The following is a 17,819-nucleotide window of genomic DNA, read 5'->3' on the forward strand; positions in this document are numbered from 1 at the left end:
GCCACCAACTGCCCTCCCCTGCAAGCCTGGTCCCTCCCAACTGCCCTCCCTTGCAGGCCTGGTCACCCCCAACTGCCCTCCCCTGCAGACCTGGTCACCCCTAACTGCTCTCCCCTGAAGGCCTGGTCCCTCCCAACTGCCCTCCCTTGCAGGCCTGGTCACCCCCAACTGCCCTCCCCTGCAGGCCTGGTCCCTCCCAACTGCCCTCCCCTGCAGACCTGGTCCCTCCCAACTGCCCTCCCCTGCAGACCTGGTCCCTCCCAACTGCCCTCCCCTGCAGGCCTGGTCCCTCCCAACTGCCCTCCCTTACAGGCCTGGTCCCTCCCAACTGCCCTCCTCTGCAGGCCTGGCCCCTCCCAACTGCCCTCCCCTGCAGGCCTGGTCACCCCCAACTGCCCTCCCCTGCAGGCCAGGTCACCCCCAACTGCCCTCCCCTGCAGGCCAGGTCACCCCCAACTGCCCTCCCCTGCAGGCCAGGTCACCCCCAACTACCCTCCCCTGCAGGCCTGGTCACCCCCAACTACCCTCCCCTGCAGGCCTGGTCCCTCCCAACTGCCCTCCCCTTGCTGGCCTGATTGCCCACAACTGCCCTCCCCTGCAGGCCATCTTGTGTTGGGAACGACGGTCAATTTGCATATTACTCTTTTATTAGATAGGACACACACACACACACACACACACACACACACACACACATGAGCCTAAGCAACCATCACAACCGAATGGACGAGAGAACAGGCTGTGTGGGGCGACCAGTCCCACTGGGTGGGGGGGAGGGGCAGTTGGGGGCTACCAGACTGGCAGGTGGGGGGCAGTTAGGGGTGACCAGGCTGGTAGAGGGGAAGTTGTGGGCGACCAGACCAGCGGGGGGGCGGGGCAGTTGGGGGAAACCAGGCCGGCTGGGGGTGCAGAAGGGGAGACCAGACCAGCGGGGGGGAGGGCAGTTAGGGGCGATCAGGCAGGCAGGCAGGTGAGCGGTTAGGAGCCAGTGGTCCCGGATTGTGAGAGGGATGTCCGACTGCCGGTTTATGGGATCGGGCCTAAACCGGCAGTCGGACATCGCCTGAGGGGTCCCAGATTGGAGAGGGTGCAGGCTGGGCTGAGGGGACTCCCCCTACATCCCCGTGCACGAATTTCATGCACCGGGCCCCTAGTATAATAATGAAAGGGTAATGTGCTAATTAGACCGGACATCCTTCCGGACGTCCTTCTGACCAAGCCGGGGGCGGAGCGAAGCCAGCCCAGGCCCCAGCTGCCTGCGGGCGGCCGGAAGAGGAGAGGAGGCAAGCCAGGGTCCCGGGTGCCGGGAGGGAAGCCGGTGCCGGCAGCTGGGGGAAGGAAGGCCTGCTCTGGCATGAATTTTCATGCATCGGGCCTCTAGTAATTGAAAAAAAAAAAAAAGAATGAAAAATGCAAAACAGAGTGGAATAGTACGCAGCCATGAAAAAGGAGTAAGGTTCGACCTAAGCAGACCTCGTACACGTGATGGTCCGTGACAGAAACCAGAGAAGCACGTGTCACGTGTTGTGGGCGGAACTGTGTCCCCCCCGAATTCACCGATGGAAGTCCTGACCCCCCGGATCTCAGAAGGGGGCTGTGTTTTGAGATGCGTCTGTAAAGAGTGGATGAGGGTAAAACGGGGTCCCCGAGGGTGGGCCCTGATCCTGTTAAGACTGGGGTCTTGGTAAGAAGAGGCAATGAGGCCCTCACCGGGCTGGCTCCGTGGATGGAGCGTCAACCTGCAGACCGAAGGGTTGCGGGTTCGACTGCGGTCCAGGGCACGTAACCTGGGTGCAGGCTCCATCCCACGCAGGGGAGAGCGGTTAGGGGCGATCAGGCCGGCAGGGGAGAGCAGTTAGGGGCGATCAGGCAGGCAGGGGAGAGCAGTTAGGGGCGATCAGGCCGGCAGGGGAGAGCGGTTAGGGGCGATCAGGCCGGCAGGGGAGAGCAGTTAGGGGCGATCAGGCCGGCAGGGGAGAGTGGTTAGGGATGATCAGGCCGGCAGGGGAGAGCGGTTAGGGGCCATCAGGCCGGCAGGGGAGAGTGGTTAGGGGCGATCAGGGTGGCAGGGGAGAGCAGTTAGGGGTGATCAGGCCGGCAGGGGAGAGCAGTTAGGGGCGATCAGGCCGGCAGGGGAGAGCAGTTAGGGGCGATCAGACCGGCAGGGGAGGGCAGTTAGGGGCGATCAGGCCGGCAGGGGAGAGCAGTTAGGGGCGATCAGGCCGGCAGGGGAGAGCAGTTAGGGGCGATCAGGCCGGCAGGGGAGAGCGGTTAGGGGCGATCAGGCCGGCAGGGGAGAGCGGTTAGGGGCCATCAGGCCGGCAGGGGAGAGTGGTTAGGGGCGATCAGGCAGGCAGGGGAGAGCAGTTAGGGGTGATCAGGCCGGCAGGGGAGGGCAGTTAGGGGTGATCAGGCCGGCAGGGGAGAGCAGTTAGGGGTGATCAGGCCGGCAGGGGAGAGCAGTTAGGGGGCAATCAGGCCGGCAGGGGAGAGCAGTTAGGGGCGATCAGGCCGGCAGGGGAGAGCAGTTAGGGGCGATCAGGCCGGCAGGGGAGGGCCGTTAGGGGCGATCAGGCCGGCAGGGGAGGGCAGTTAGGGGCGATCAGGCCAGCAGGGGAGAGCAGTTAGGGGCGATCAGGCCGGCAGGGGAGAGCAGTTAGGGGTGATCAGGCCAGCAGGGGAGAGCAGTTATGGGCGATCAGGCCGGCAGGGGAGAGCAATTAGGGGCAATCAGGCCAGCAGGGAGGGCAGTTAGGGGCAATCAGGCCAGCAGGGGAGAGCAGTTAGGGGCGATCAGACCGGCAGGGAGGGCAGTTAGGGGCGATCAGGCTGGCAGGGGAGGGCAGTTACGGGCGATCAGGCCGGCAGGGGAGGGCAGTTAGGGGCGATCAGGCCGGCAGGGGAGGGCAGTTAGGGGGCGATCAGGCCAGCAGGGGAGAGCAGTTAGGGGCGATCAGGCCGGCAGGGGAGAACAGTTAGGGGCGATCAGGCCGGCAGGGGAGGGCAGTTAGGGGCGATCAGGCCGGCAGGGGAGGGCAGTTAGGGGCGATCAGGCCGGCAGGGAGACCAGTTGGGGGCGATCAGACCGGCAGGGAGGGCAGTTAGGGGCAATCAGGCCAGCAGGGGAGAGCAGTTAGGGGCGATCAGGCCGGCAGGGAGGGCAGTGAGGGGCGATCAGGCCGGCAGGGGAGGGCAGTTACGGGCGATCAGGCCGGCAGGGGAGGGCAGTTAGGGGCGATCAGGCCGGCAGGGGAGGGCAGTTAGGGGGCGATCAGGCCAGCAGGGGAGAGCAGTTAGGGGCGATCAGGCCGGCAGGGGAGGGCAGTTAGGGGCGATCAGGCCGGCAGGGGAGGGCAGTTAGGGGCGATCAGGCTGGCAGGGGAGAGCGGTTAGGGGCGATCAGGCCAGCATGTGGGAGGAAACCAATCAATCAAGGTGTCTCTCTCACATCGATGTTTCTCTCTCTCTCCCCCACATCCCTTCCACTCTCTCTAAAAATCAATGGAATATTTTAGAATATAACAGAAGCAATCCTGTTATTTGCAGATTTTTAATGTTTCCTACAACTTTGTGACATCATCCTATGTTAGTACAGTTTTGGCAATATTATTATACTTAAATCCTTTCTTTTCTTTTTTTTTTTTAATAATACATTTTTATTGATTTCAGAGAGGAAGGGAGAGAGAGAGAGAAACATCCATGATGAGAGAGAATCATGGATCAGCTGCCTCCTGCACGCCCCCTACTGGGGGATTGAGCCCACAACCCGGGCATGTGCCCTTGGCCGGAATCGAACCTGGGACCCTTCAGTCTGCAGGCTGACACTCTATCCACTGAGCCACACCGGCCAGGGCAAGAATATATATTTTAAAAAAGAGAGAGATGGAACAGGGGACAGTGGTTAGGGGCGATCAGGCCGGCAGGGAGGGCAGTTAGGGGCGATCAGGCTGGCAGGGGAGAGCAGTTAGGGGCGATCAGGCCGGCAGGGGAGAGCAGTTAGGGGCGATCAGGCCAGCAGGGGAGAGCAGTTAGGGGCGATCAGGCTGGCAGGGGAGGGCAGTTAGGGGTGACCAGGCCTGCAGGGGAGAGCAGTTAGGGGCGATCAGGCTGGCAGGGGAGAGCGGTTAGGGGTGATCAGGCCGGCAGGGGAGAGCAGTTAGGGGCAATCAGGCCTGCAGGGGAGAGCAGTTAGGGGCGATCAGGCTGGCAGGGGAGACAGTTAGGGGCGATCAGGCCGGCAGGGGAGAGCAGTTAGGGGCAATCAGGCCGGCAGGGGAGAGCAGTTAGGGGCGATCAGGCCGGCAGGGGAGAGCAGTTAGGGGCAATCAGGCCGGCAGGGGAGAGCAGTTAGGGGCGATCAGGCCGGCAGGGGAGAGCAGTTAGGGGCGATCAGGTCAGCAGGGGAGAGCTGTTAGGGGCGATCAGGCTGGCAGGGGAGAGCAGTTAGGGGCAATCAGGCTGGTAGGGGGAGCAGTTAGGGGCGATCAGGCCGGCAGGGGAGGGCAGATAGGGGCGATCAGGCCAGCAGGGGAGGGCAGTTAGGGGCGATCAGGCTGGCAGGGGAGAGCGGTTAGGGGCGATCAGGCCGGCAGGGGAGAGCAGTTAGGGGCGATCAGGCCAGCAGGGGAGAGCGGTTAGGGGCGATCAGGCTGGCAGGGGAGGGCAGTTAGGGGCGATCAGGCCGGCAGGGGAGAGCAGTTAGGGGCGATCAGGCCAGCAGGGGAGAGCGGTTAGGGGCGATCAGGCTGGCAGGGGAGGGCAGTTAGGGGCGATCAGGCCAGCAGGGGAGGGCAGTTAGGAGCGATCAGGCCGGCAGGGGAGGGCAGTTAGGGGCGATCAGGCCGGCAGGGGAGGGCCGTTAGGGGCGATCAGGCCGGCAGGGGAGAGCGGTTAGTGGAGGACTCACAGCTTGACCAGGAACGGGTGGCTGACTTCCTCGAGCACCGACTTCTCATTGTGCACGTGTTGCTCCTGCTTCAGCCGGATGACGTCCGGGATGCTCATGACCTTGAGCGCGAAGAAGTGCTTGCCCGTCTTCTGCCGGACGAGCTGAACCCGGCCGAAGGTCCCGGTGCCTGGAGAGCAGCGAGAGAGGAGGCCCAGTGAGCACCGGGATTGGACCGGGGGGGTCAGACACTCAGTATTCCGCAAGAGCCCGGCCGGCGTGGCTCAGTGGTTGAGCGTCGACCTAGGAAGCAGGAGGTCACGGGTTCGATTCCCGGTCAAGGGCACAGGCCCGGGTTGTGGGCTCCATCCCCGGTGGGGGGCGTGCAGGAGGCAGCCGGTCCATGATTCTCTCTCATCATGGATGTTTCTGACTCTCCATCCCTCTCTCTTCCTCTCTGTGAAAAATCAATAAAATATATTAAAAAAAAAACAAAAAAAAAACCACACAATACATTTTCAAAAATACTCTACAAGCCGAAACCGGTGTGGCTCAGTGCATAGAGCGTCGGCCTGCGGACGGAAGGGTCCCGGGTTCGATTCCCGGTCAAGGGCATGTACCTGGGTTGCGGGCACATCCCCAGGTGGGGGGCGTGCAGGAGGCGGCTGATGGATGTTTCTCTCTCATCATCGATGTTTCTAACTCTCTCTCCCTCTCCCTTCCTCTCTGTAAAAAAAAAAAATCAATAAAATCTTATATAATAAAGAGGAAATATGCAAATTTACTGTCACTCCAACACACAAGATGGCTGCCCCCATGTGGACACAAGATGGCCAGCAGGGGAGGGCAGTTGGGGGCGACCAGGCCTACAGGGGAGGGCAGTTAGGGGTGACCAGGCCTGCAGGGGAGGGCAGTTGGGGGTGACCAGGCTTGCAGGGGAGGGCAGTTAGGGGCGACCAGGCCTGCAGGGGAGGGCAGTTGGGAGGGACCAGGCCTGCAGGGGAGGGCAGTTGGGGGTGACCAGGCCTGCAGGGGAGGGCAGTTGGGGGTGACCAGGCTTGCAGGGGAGGGCAGTTAGGGGTGACCAGGCTTGCAGGGGAGGGCAGTTGGGGAGAACCAGGCCTGCAGGGGAGGGCAGTTAGGGGTGACCAGGCTTGTAGGGGAGGGCAGTTAGGGGTGACCAGGCCTGCAGGGGAGGGCAGTTAGGGGTGACCAGGCTTGTAGGGGAGGGCAGTTAGGGGTGACCAGGCTTGCAGGGGAGGGCAGTTGGGGGGACCAGGCCTGCAGGGGAGGGCAGTTGGGGGTGACCAGGCTTGTAGGGGAGGGCAGTTAGGGGTGACCAGGCCTGCAGGGGAGGGCAGTTGGGGGTGACCAGGCCTGCAGGGGAGGGCAGTTAGGGGAGACCAGGCCTGCAGGGGAGGGCAGTTAGGGGTGACCAGGCCTGCAGGGGAGGGCAGTTGGGGGTGATCAGGCCTGCAGGGGAGGGCAGTTAGGGGTGATCAGGCCAGCAGGGGAGGGCAGTTGTGGGTGACCAGGCCTGCAGGGGAGGGCAGTTGGGGGGGACCAGGCCTACAGGGGAGGGCAGTTAGGGGCAATTGGGCCAGCAGGGGATCAGTTAGGCATCGATTAGGCCGGCAGGGGAGGGGTTAGGGCGTGATCAGGCTGGCAGGCAGAAGCAGTTAGGGGCGCTCAGGAAGGCAGGCAGGCGAGCAGTTGGGAGCCAGCAGTCCTGGATTGTGAGAGGGATGTCCGACTGCCCGTTTAGGTGGGATCGGGCCTAAACGGGCAGTCGGACATCCCTCGAGGGGTCCCGGATTGGAGAGGGTGCAGGCTGGGCTGAGGGACACCTCCCCCTCCCGTGCATGAATTTCGTGCACCGGGCCTCCAGTATATATATAAATAAAATCAATGAAAACAAAACAAAACAAAACTGTACAGGAATTTTACCACACATCACAGAAGAGGGAAATTTGGGGCAGAAAAATGGAAATCGTTCTGTGAGGGCCACCGGCTGCCCGGCCCTCGGGATTCATACAAACATTCGGTGTGTGTGTGTGTGTGTGTGTGTGTGTGTGTGTGTGATGTTCCCGTCTGTTTAAGGAGTGACCCAGAGGAAAGAATCCTCTTTCTGAGGACACGGATGTAGGACAGGGACCACGAGGGCGGATGCCCGGCTGGGAAAAATGAATCCACCGGGTGAGAGAGGAGGAGAGAGGAATGCAAGGACGGCTCGAGAGCAGCTCAGACCCCCCCCCCCCCCCCAACCACACAACCATCACACCGTGCGTCTCCTTCTTTCCTTGTACACAGTTCACCACGGCTCGAGGTCACCACGAGAAGAGAATTAAACCGAAGCAGCGAGATTTTCCCCGCGTTTTCCATAAGCAGAAGCCCCCCACGCCGGGAAGCCGATCGACCGGCTCCCGGAGCGGGGGGGGGGGGGGCCTGGGGGCCAGGGCGAGCGTGAGGAGCCGTGTAAACCCGTGGCTCCGACGTGGAGTTTCCGTCATGAATGTTTGATCAGAACGGGAGCAGAAACGTGATCCGCAAGAGCCAGGACACGCCGAGTGCGGGGACGCCGAGGACGGCGGGTCCTTCGTCTTAAAAGGGCGGCGGCCTCGTGGGAAGGTAATTTGGAGGCAGAAAGAGAACTGCACACTCGGGCCTTGGTCCCCGAACCCCCTCCCACCTCCAACGATCTGGGTCTCGGCCAGCGTGTTCACGGAAAAGCTGTCTCGGTGGTGGGCCAAGACTTTAGTTTTCCACCTGAAAACCCCTTTTTTTAAAAAAAAATATATATATTTTATTGATTTTTTACAGAGAGGAAGGGAGAGGGAGAGAGAGTTAGAAACATCCATCACCTGCCTCCTGCACACCCCCCACCTGGGGATGTGCCTGCAACCAAGGTCCATGCCCTTGACCGGGAATCGAACCCGGGACCCTCCAGTCTGCAGGCCGACGCTCTATCCGCTGAGCCACACCGGTTGGGGTAACCTGAAAACGCTTTTAATCTGACACCTCAGCGTGACAAAAACGACTCTCGGTTAACATTCAAAGGAGAGAATGCTTTTGTTACTGGTGAAATCAGTGATTGGCATAATTTATTTGTATTTGTTATTTTTTTTTCCTTAAAATTGTTCATTTCTAGCAGAAGTAGAAAGCGATCGACGAGATTAACCTACGGATGAATTCCATTTACACGATCGACAGGATCAGAGAATAAACCTGATACGCAGCGGTGGTTTTAAAATAGTGTCATAGCTTCTTTTTAAAAAATATATTTTATTGATTTTTTTTACAGAGAGGAAGGGAGAGGGAGAGAGAGTTAGAAACATCGATGATGAGAGAGAAACATCCATCAGCTGCCTCCTGCACGCCCCCCACTGGGGATGTGCCCACAACCAAGGTCCATGCCCTTGACCGGAATCGAACCCGGGACCCTTCTGTCTGCAGGGCGACGCTCTATCCACTGAGCCACACTGGCTAGGGCTGTGGTCGGCAAACAGCGGCTCGCGAGCCACAGGCGGCTCTCGGGCCCCCGGAGGGTGGCTCTTCCACAAAACACCACGGCCTGGGCGCGTCTGTGCTGAAGACGTGGCGTTTGGAGAAGTTTAGGTTTAAAAAACGTGGCTCTCCAGAGAAATTTCAATCATTGTCCTGTTGATATGTGGCTCCGTGGACTCATGAGTTTGCCAACCGCTGGGGCAGACGGCTCAAACACACACACACACAGACACGCACACAAACTCCCCGAAAACTGCGTTGAATCGAGCAGTATTCGGTTTCACAGCGTCCTGTTTGAAAAGGTGAACTCGGAACCAAAATTTCAGATGCATCATTATTTCTGGCTGCTCTATCCACTGAGCCACACCAGCGAGAGCCGGTCTTTTTATTTTATTTTATTTTATTTTAAAGAATTTTGTTCTAGCCCTGGCCGGTGTGGCTCAGTGGATAGAGCGCCGGCCTGCGGACGGAAGGGTCCCGGGTTCGATTCCGGTCAAGGGCATGGACCTTGGTTGCGGGCACATCCCCAGTGGGGGGCGTGCAGGAGGCAGCTGATGGATGTTTCTCTTTCACTGATGTGTCCAGCTCTCTCTCCCTCTCCCTTCCTCTCTGTAAAAAATCAATAAAATATATTAAAACAAATAAACAAACGTATTTTATTGATTTTGGAGAGGAAGGGAGAGGGAGAGAGAGAGAGAAACATCCATGAGGAGAGAAAATCACGGACCGGCTGCCTCCTGCACGTCCCCTAATGGGGATGGAGCCCACAACCCGGGCCTGTGCCCTTGACCGGGAATCGAACCCGGGACCCTTGAGTCCGCAGGCCGACGCTCTATCCACTGAGCCACAGCGGCCAGGACGCGGGCAGTTCCTTTATCTGAAAAACTCGAGGCCCGGTGCACGAAATCTGTGCGCTCGGGTGGACGAAGGAGAACCGTGGACCGGCCGCCTCCCGCACGCCCCCCGCTGGGGATCGCGCCCACGACCCGGGCACGTGCCCTGACTGGGTCCCCGCCCCCTGGAGGGTCCCCACGCCAAACACCGCTGAGGAAATGCCGCGAGCGGGACGTGCCCGGAGTTCCTGGCTCATTCCCGGGGATCCCGTAGGCGGGGCGTCTGCAGCTATGAATGGCGCGTTGGGGGTGAGATTTCCACCCACCAACAGCCACGGTCGGTTCTCCAGCCGTTCAGAGTCCACGCCGGCCGGGCTAATCCCACAGCCGTCAACTACCCCCGGGGTCGGGGGACCGGGGGGGGGGGGGGGGACGTGACGATGCCAGGGTACCCCCCACATCACAAAAGGCATGTTTCAGTGCCGTGGACATCGGGGGGTTTTCCATTCGGGGCGGCAGGATTTTCTGTGGTGGTGGACGGTAGGGGGGTGCGAGACGGTAGAATTTTACCCCTGAAATCTGCAGGATTTTATGGACCAACTAGAGGCCCGGTGCACGCAATTCGTGCATTTGGGGGGGGGGGCGAGGGTCCCCTCAGGCCGGATTGCGAGAGGGAGCAGGCCAGGCCGAGGGACCCCACCGGTGCTCGATCGGGGCCGGGGAGGGACGCGGGAGGTTGGCCAGCCGGGGAGGGACCGCGGGAGGGCTCCAGGGCGTGTCCGGCCCGTCTTGCTCGGTCCCGATCGGCTGGACCCCAGCAGCAAGCTCACCTACCGGTTGGAGCGTCTGCCCCCTGGTGGTCAGTGCATGTCATAGCGACTGGTCGACCAGTCGACTGTCTGCCCCCTGGTGGTCAGTGCACGTCATAGCGAGCGGTTGAGCGGCCTTAGCATCTCATTAGCATATGACGCTGTGATTGGTGGAACGGCCGACTGGTCAACCAGACACTTAGCGCATTAGACTTTTATTATAGAGGATGTCACCCCAATACATTCAATTAGAAAACCATTAATTAGGCCGAAACCGGTTTGGCTCAGTGGATAGAGCGTCGGCCTGCGGACTGAAGGGTCCCGGGTTCGATTCCCGGACAAGGGCATGGACCTTGGTTGCGGGCACATCCCCAGTGGGAGGTGTGCAAGAGGAAGCTAGCTGATCGATGTTTCTCTCTCATCCATGTTTCTAAGTCTCTATCCCTCTCTCTTCCTCTCTGTAAAAAATCAATAAAATATATTTAAAAAAAGAAAACCATGAATTATCATAGCTGGGATACCTATGATGAGCTCAGTGGTTTAATGGGCGTCTTTCATCTCAATGATGTCAGAAGACGGACGAGTGGAAGGACATAGGGATGGCCCTGGCCGGTGTGGCTCAGTGGACAGAGCGTCGGCCTGCGGACTGAAGGGTCCCGGGTTCGATTCCCGGTCAAGGGCACGTGCCCGGGTTGCGGGCTCGATCCCCAGCAGGGGGCGTGCAGGAGGCAGCCGGTCCGTGATTCTCTCTCATCACGGATGTTTCTCTCTCTCTCTTCTGTGCCTCTCCCTTCCTCTCTGAAATCGATAAAAACATATCTTTTTTTTTTTTTAAAACCTAAAAAAAAAAATATTTAAAAAAATGGGTGAGTCCAAAGCCATAAAAGGGAACCGAGATTTGTGAGGTCGGAGTAAACCGTTCTAGAGCCGGAAGGGGTTTCGAAATCCTTTGCGTGAATTCTTCACGCCCAAAGCTATGGGACGTCACTGGGCTGGGACAGGGAAATGCCTGGGTGGGATGGGGCCGTGTAGGGTTTTGTCTATGTGTGTATATACATTTGTCTCTATATGTGTCTGTGTATATATATATTCTGTCTATGTATATATATATGCATGTATTTGTGTGTCTATATATGTCTCTATATGACTATGTGTATATATTTGTGTATCTGTGTATATTTATATTTCTCTCTCTATATATAGTATCTTTCTATATATATTTGTCTAAGTACAGATATTTGTCTATGAAATATACGTCTTTGTATATATATATATATGCTTATACTAGTATTTGTCTATGTGTGTATATATGTCTCTCTCTCTATTTGTCTATGTATACATGTATTTGTCTATGTGAATACATTCTATGTGTCTGTCTGTCTATCTATCTATCTATCTATCTATCTGTCTATCTATGTATTTGTCTTTGTACATATACACGTCTATGTGTATCTATAATAATAAAAGCGTAACATGCTAATTAGACCGGACGTCCTTCCGGATGACCTTCCGGACAAAGCGGGGGCTGTGAGGGTGGAAGCCCCGGGTCCCAGAACGCCTACTCTTGCATCAATTTCGTGCATCGGGACTCCAGTTTATATATACTTGTCTCCGTATATACATATTTGTCTCTCTCTCTCTCTCTCTCTCTCTCTCTATATATATATATATATATATATATACATATATATATATATATATGCATTTGTCTCTCTCTATATTTTTTTAAATTTTTATTGATTTTTTTACAGAGAGGAAGGGAGAGGGATAGAGAGTTAGAAACATCCATGATGAGAGAGAAACATCCATCAGCTGCCTCCTGCACGCCCCCTACTGGGGATGTGCCCGCAACCGAGGTACATGCCCTTGACCAGGAATCGAACCCGGGACCCTCCAGTCCGCAGGCCGACGCTCTATCCACTGAGCCACACCGGTTTTGGCTCTAGATATGTTTACATTTGTCTGTGTATGTATATGTGTGTCTATCTATATATATAAAAGCCTCGGCGACCGGCCAACCGTTCCACCATTCGACCGGTAGCTGTGACGCGCACTGACCACCAGGGGGCAGACGCTCAACGCACAGGCATGGGAACAGGGAACAGACGGATGAATCCCAGAGGGACGGGGCGAGGGGAAGGGGAAAGAAGAGATTAACCAAAGATCTCATATGCATACTAGAGGCCCGGTGCATGGATTCGTGCACCAATGGGGTCCCTCAGCCTGGTTTGCGGGGATCGGGCTGAAATCGGCTCTCCGAGATCCCCCGAGGGCTCCCGGATTGCGAGAGGGCGCAGGCCAGGCCGAGGGACCCCACCGGTGCACGAATCCGTGCACCAGGCCTCTAGTGTGTATATATATATATATATATATATATATATATATATATATATGTATTTGTCTGTATATATATCTACACCAGGGGTCCTCAAACTTTTCAAACAGGGGGCCAGGTCACTGTCCCTCAGACCGTGGGAGGGCCGGACTATAGTTCAAAAAAAAAAACTATGAACAAATTCCTCTGCACACGGCACATATCTTGTTTTGAAGTGAAAACACAACACGGCAAAAACACCCGCCTGTGGCCCGCGGGCCGTGGTCTGAGGACGCCCGATCGACGCTGATAGAAGAGAGAGATGCAAACTGACCGCACCGTCGCCACGCCCACCAGCCAATCAGGAGTGAGCATGCAAATGGACCCAACAAAGATGGCGGGTTCATTTGCATACACAGGCGCCGAGCGGCCGGGGACGGGACGCCTGCATCGTTGCCAGGGCGATGGCACAGGCGTTCTGCACGCCCCAGGGCCTCTGGGCAGCGTGGGAAGGCGGGAAGGCGGCTCCGGCCGGAGTGAAGGCGGTGTCGGCCGCCAGGGGAGGGAAGGCCCATTCTTGCACGAGTCTTCGTGCATCGGGCCTCTAGTGCATATACATAAGTATTTGTCTGTGTGTGTGTGTGTGTGTGTGTGTGTGTGTGTGTGTGTATATACACACACAGACATATATCCTATCTAATAAAAGAGTAATATGCAGATTGACCGTCACTCCAACACACAAGATGGCTGCCCCCATGTGGTCAAAGATCCTGCCCCCATGTGGACACAAGATGGCCAGCAGGGGAGGGCAGTTGAGAGGGACCAGGCCTGCAGGGGAGGGCAGTTGGGGGCGATCAAGCCTGCAGGGGAGGGTAGTTAGGGGTGACCAGGCCTGCAGGGGAGGGCACTTATGAGTGACCAGGCCTGCAGGGGAGGGCAGTTATGGGTGACCAGGCCTGCAGGGAAGGGCAGTTGGGAGGGACCAGGCCTGCAGGGGAGGGCAGTTATGGGTGACCAGGCCTGCAGGGGAGGGCAGTTAGGGGTGACCAGGCCTGCAGGGGAGGGCAGTTGGGAGGGACCAGGCCTGCAGGGGAGGGCAGTTGGGAGGGACCAGGCCTGCAGGGGAGGGCAGTTGTGGGCGATCAGGCCTGCAGGGGAGAGCAGTTAGGGATGACCAGGCCTGCAGGGGAGGGCAGTTAGGGGTAACCAGGCCTGCAGAAGTTGGGGGCAAACAGGCTGGCAGGGGAGCAGTTAGGCATCAATCAGGCTGGCAGGCAGAAGCGGTTAGGGGCAATCAGGAAGGCAGGCAGGCGAGCAGTTGGGAGTCAGCAGTCCTGGATTGTGAGAGGGATCGGGCCTAAACGGGCAGTCGGACATCCCCCGAGGGGTCCCAGATTGGAGAGGGTGCAGGCTGGGCTGAGGGATACCGCCCCCTCCATGCACGAATTTCGTGCACCAGGCCTCTAGCGTGTGTGTGTGTGTGTGTGTGTGTGTGTGTGTGTGTGTGTGTATATATATATATATATATATATATATATATATATATATATAAAAGTCCTCGTGTTTTTGGTTAATCCATCAATGCGCCCCACAAATGCTTCCCACAATCCCCCTCCGCCTTTCTCTCAGGCCTCCAGGAGGAAGTAAGCTTTGCTTCAGGGACTCCGGGGGCCAGACCCCCTCCTGGAGGCAAGATTCCACCGTCTCATCTTCCCGCCATCCTGCCGCCGGGCGCCCTGGTCCTGTCAGAACTCGTGCTCCGGGCCCAGGGCCAGGGAGGGACCCACAGAGGTGACCACCAGTCCGCGTCCACAGATCCTCGAGAGCCTCCGTTACCTCGGGAATGGCTTCCCCCGCCAGGCCGCCCCCCGACCCACAGAAGGACCCACAGCCACATGCACGGCGCGTCCGCGTTAGCACGTCCCCTCCTGGGAATATGCCTGGAATTCCAGTCAATCCCCCTTCCCTCTGGGATTCGTCCGTCTGGTCCATGAATCCAGGCCTGGGCAATGGAGCGTCTGCCCCCTGGTGGTGAGTGCGCGTCATAGCGACCGGTCTTTCCGCCTTTCAGTCGATTTGCGTATTAAGGGTTTTATTATATAGGATATTTATTTTTTAAAATATATTTTATTGATGTTTTACAGAGAGGAAGGGAGAGGGATAGAGAGTTAGAAACATCGATGTGAGAGAGACACATCGATGGGTTGCCTCCTGCACGCGCCCCGACCAGGGCCGGGGCCACGGAGGAGCCTGCAACCCAGGTACGTGCCCTTGACCAGGAATCGAACCCGGAACCCTTCGGTCTGCAGGCTGAGGCTGTATCCACTGAGCCACACTGGCTAGGGCGCTTTTTATTTATTTTTTAAATATATTTTTATTGATGTCAGAGAGGAAGGGAGAGGGAGAGAGAGAGAGAGAGAAGCATCCATGAGGAGAGAGAATCATGGATTGGCTGCCTCCTGCACGCCCCCTAGTGGGGATGGAGTCCACAACCCGGGCATGTGCCCTTGACCGGGAATGGAACCCGGGACCTCCTGGTTCACAGGTCGATGTTCAACTACTGAGCCACGCCGGCCGGGCTGGGAGAGGTTTTTATTGTGTCTGTGTTTTCTCCACTGACGGAGGTCACCGTGGGTGGGCAAGGATGAGCCCAGTCCTCCTCGGGGCTGTGCTCTGAACCACACTCTCTAGGGCGGGGGAGGCTGGGGGGGTGGCCTGTGGACTGTATAAGGCCCCCAAAATCGTGGCCGGCCTGGCCCAGCCACGCCATTCGGGGTGAGATCATTGAACGTGTGACCATACACAGCAGGCTAGGTTTTAAGTTGATCGTTTTGTATGGACCGTGCATGATGCTTCGTGTGGCGCAGGCTGGTGTGGTTCAGTGGACAGAGCGTCAGCCTGCGGACCGAAGGGTCCCGGGTTCGATTCCCGGTCAAGGGCACATGCCTGGGTTGTGGGCTCGATCCCCAGTAGGGGGGCGTGCAGGAGGCAGCCGGTCCGTGATTCTCTCTCATCATGGATGTTTCTCTCTCTCTCTCCCCGTCTCCCTTCCTCTGTGAAATCAATAAAGAAATATATATGTATATATTTTTAAATATATTTTATTGATTTTTTACAGAGAGGAAGGGGAGAGATAGAGAGTTAGAAACATCAATGAGAGAGAAACATCGATCAGCTGCCTCCTGCACGCCCCCCACTGGGGATGTGCCCACAACCAAGGTCCATGCCCTTGACCGGAATCGAACCTGGGACCTTTCAGTCCCCAGGCTGACGCTCTATCCACTGAGCCAAACCGGTTTCGGCTAAAGAAATATATTTTAAAAAGAGAAGAAAATGATGTGATGATGGTGCATTTGGTGATGGTCATGGTGGTGATGGTGATATTATGATGATGATGATGGTGATGGTGATAGTGATGATGATGGTGATGATGGTGAATATGGTGATGATGATATAATGATGGTGATGATGATAATATTAATGATTATGGTGATGGTGATGATGATGATGGTGATGATGATGATAGCGATGATGGTGATGATGATGGAGATGGTGATGATGATGGTGATGACAATATTAATGATTATGGTGATGGTGATGATGGTGATGATGGTGATGAATATGGTGATGATGATGATGGTGATATGATAATGATGGTGATGATGGTGAATATGGTGATGATGATATAATGATGGTGATGATGATAATATTAATGATTATGGTGATGGTGATGATGATGATGGTGATGATGATGGAGATGGTGGTGATGATGATGGAGATGACAATATTAATGATTATGGTGATGATGGTGATGATGATGGTGAATATGGTGATGATGATGGTGGTGATATGATAATGATGGGGATGACGGTGAATATGGTGATGATGATGATGGTGATGACAATGAAAATGATTATGGTGATGGTGAAGTTGGCAATGATGATGATGGTGATGATGGTGATGATGATGGAGATGGTGGTGATGATGGTGATGACTGTTGTAGTGATGATAGTGATGGTAAAGATAATGAAAATGATGGTGATTATGGTGATGGTGGTGGTGAAGATAGAAATGATGGTGGTGGTGATGATGATGGAGATGGTGGTGATGACAATATTAATGATTATGGTGATGGTGATGATGACGGTGAATATGGTGATGATGATGATGGTGATATGATAATGATGGTGATGATGATGATATTAATGATTATGGTGATGGTAATGATGATGATAGTGATGATGGTGATTATGATGGAGATGGTGGTGATGACAATATTAATGATTATGGTGATGGTGATGATGATGATGGTGATGATGGTGATGGTGATGAGAATGAAAATGATTATGGTTATGGTGATGTTGGCAATGATGATGATGGTGATGATGATGGTAAAGATAATAAAAATGATGGCGATTATGATGATGGTGGTGGTGATGATGATGGTGGTGGTGATGATGATGGTGATGGTGATGGAAAAGTTAGCATGGTGGTTCACCGGCAGGCTGAAGGCCATCTCAGACGGTAGATAAAGGAAGATTGAAATTACTTAAAGAAAGGGGATGGGAGCCAAAACCGGTTTGGCTCAGTGGAAAACACCAGGTCACACACCCGCATTCCATCCGCATTCCAAGCCACCGGCTCAGCTCCCAGACCCACGGACGACAAGAGCTTCCTGCCAGCGACGGCGTCTGAGGATGGAACTCCAGCTCCTGGTGCCGCCATCACCGACCCCATGTCCCCTCGGCTCATGCAGCCCAGCCCTTTGGGTATCGCCATCCCCATCCCCTTTCTTTAAATAAATTCAGTTTTTCTTTGTCCACCTTCTGAGATGGCTGTTTAGCGTGCTCATGTACCACCACGTGAAACGTTCAGTGATGGTGGTGGTGGTGATGGCGATGGCAATGATGGAGATGGTGGTGATGGTAGTGATGATGGTGATGGTGATGATGGAGATGGTGATGGTGGTGATGATGGTTATGATGGAGATGATGGTGATGGAGGTGATGGTGGTGATCGTGGTAATGATGGTGATGGAGATGGTGGTGATGGTGAAGATGGTAGTGATGATGGTGATGGTGATGATGATGATGGTGATGAGGAAGAGGAGAGGGGGAGGAGGAGAAGGGAAGGAGGAGGGAAGGAGGAGGGAAGGAAGAGGAGGAGGAGGAGATGGAGAAGGAGGAGGAAGAGGAGAAAGAGGAGGAGGAAATGGAGGAGGAGGGGGAGGAGGAGAAGGAGATGGAGGAGAAGTAGGAGGAGGAGGAGGAGGGGGAGGAGGAGGAGAAGGAGGAGGAGGAGGAGGAAGAGGAAAGGGAGGAAGGAGGAAGAAGGGGAGAAGGAGGAGAAGGAGGAGGAGATGGAAGAGGAGGAGGAGGAGGAGGGAAGAGGAGGAAGAGGAAAGGGAGGAAGGAGGAGGAGGGGAGGAGGAGGAGGGGAAGGAGACGAGGACACAGACGACCCCCACAGAGGGA

At 56.1% G+C, this 17,819-nt stretch overlaps 1 protein-coding gene across 1 annotated transcript in view; it reads right to left on the reverse strand.

Moving 5' to 3' along the window:
- The window catches only part of PRKX (protein kinase cAMP-dependent X-linked catalytic subunit), a 49,958-nt gene that overhangs the window by 24,327 nt on the left and 7,812 nt on the right, over positions 1 to 17,819 (reverse strand). Inside the window, exon 2 of the mRNA XM_054720268.1 lies at positions 4,907 to 5,075. Within this exon, the coding sequence (XP_054576243.1) occupies positions 4,907 to 5,075 (169 nt within the window). The remainder of the gene's footprint in view (positions 1 to 4,906; positions 5,076 to 17,819) is intronic.

This window comes from Eptesicus fuscus, chromosome 1 (genome assembly GCF_027574615.1).
Source record: "Eptesicus fuscus isolate TK198812 chromosome 1, DD_ASM_mEF_20220401, whole genome shotgun sequence".
In the NCBI taxonomy this organism is placed as follows: Eukaryota; Metazoa; Chordata; class Mammalia; order Chiroptera; family Vespertilionidae; genus Eptesicus; species Eptesicus fuscus.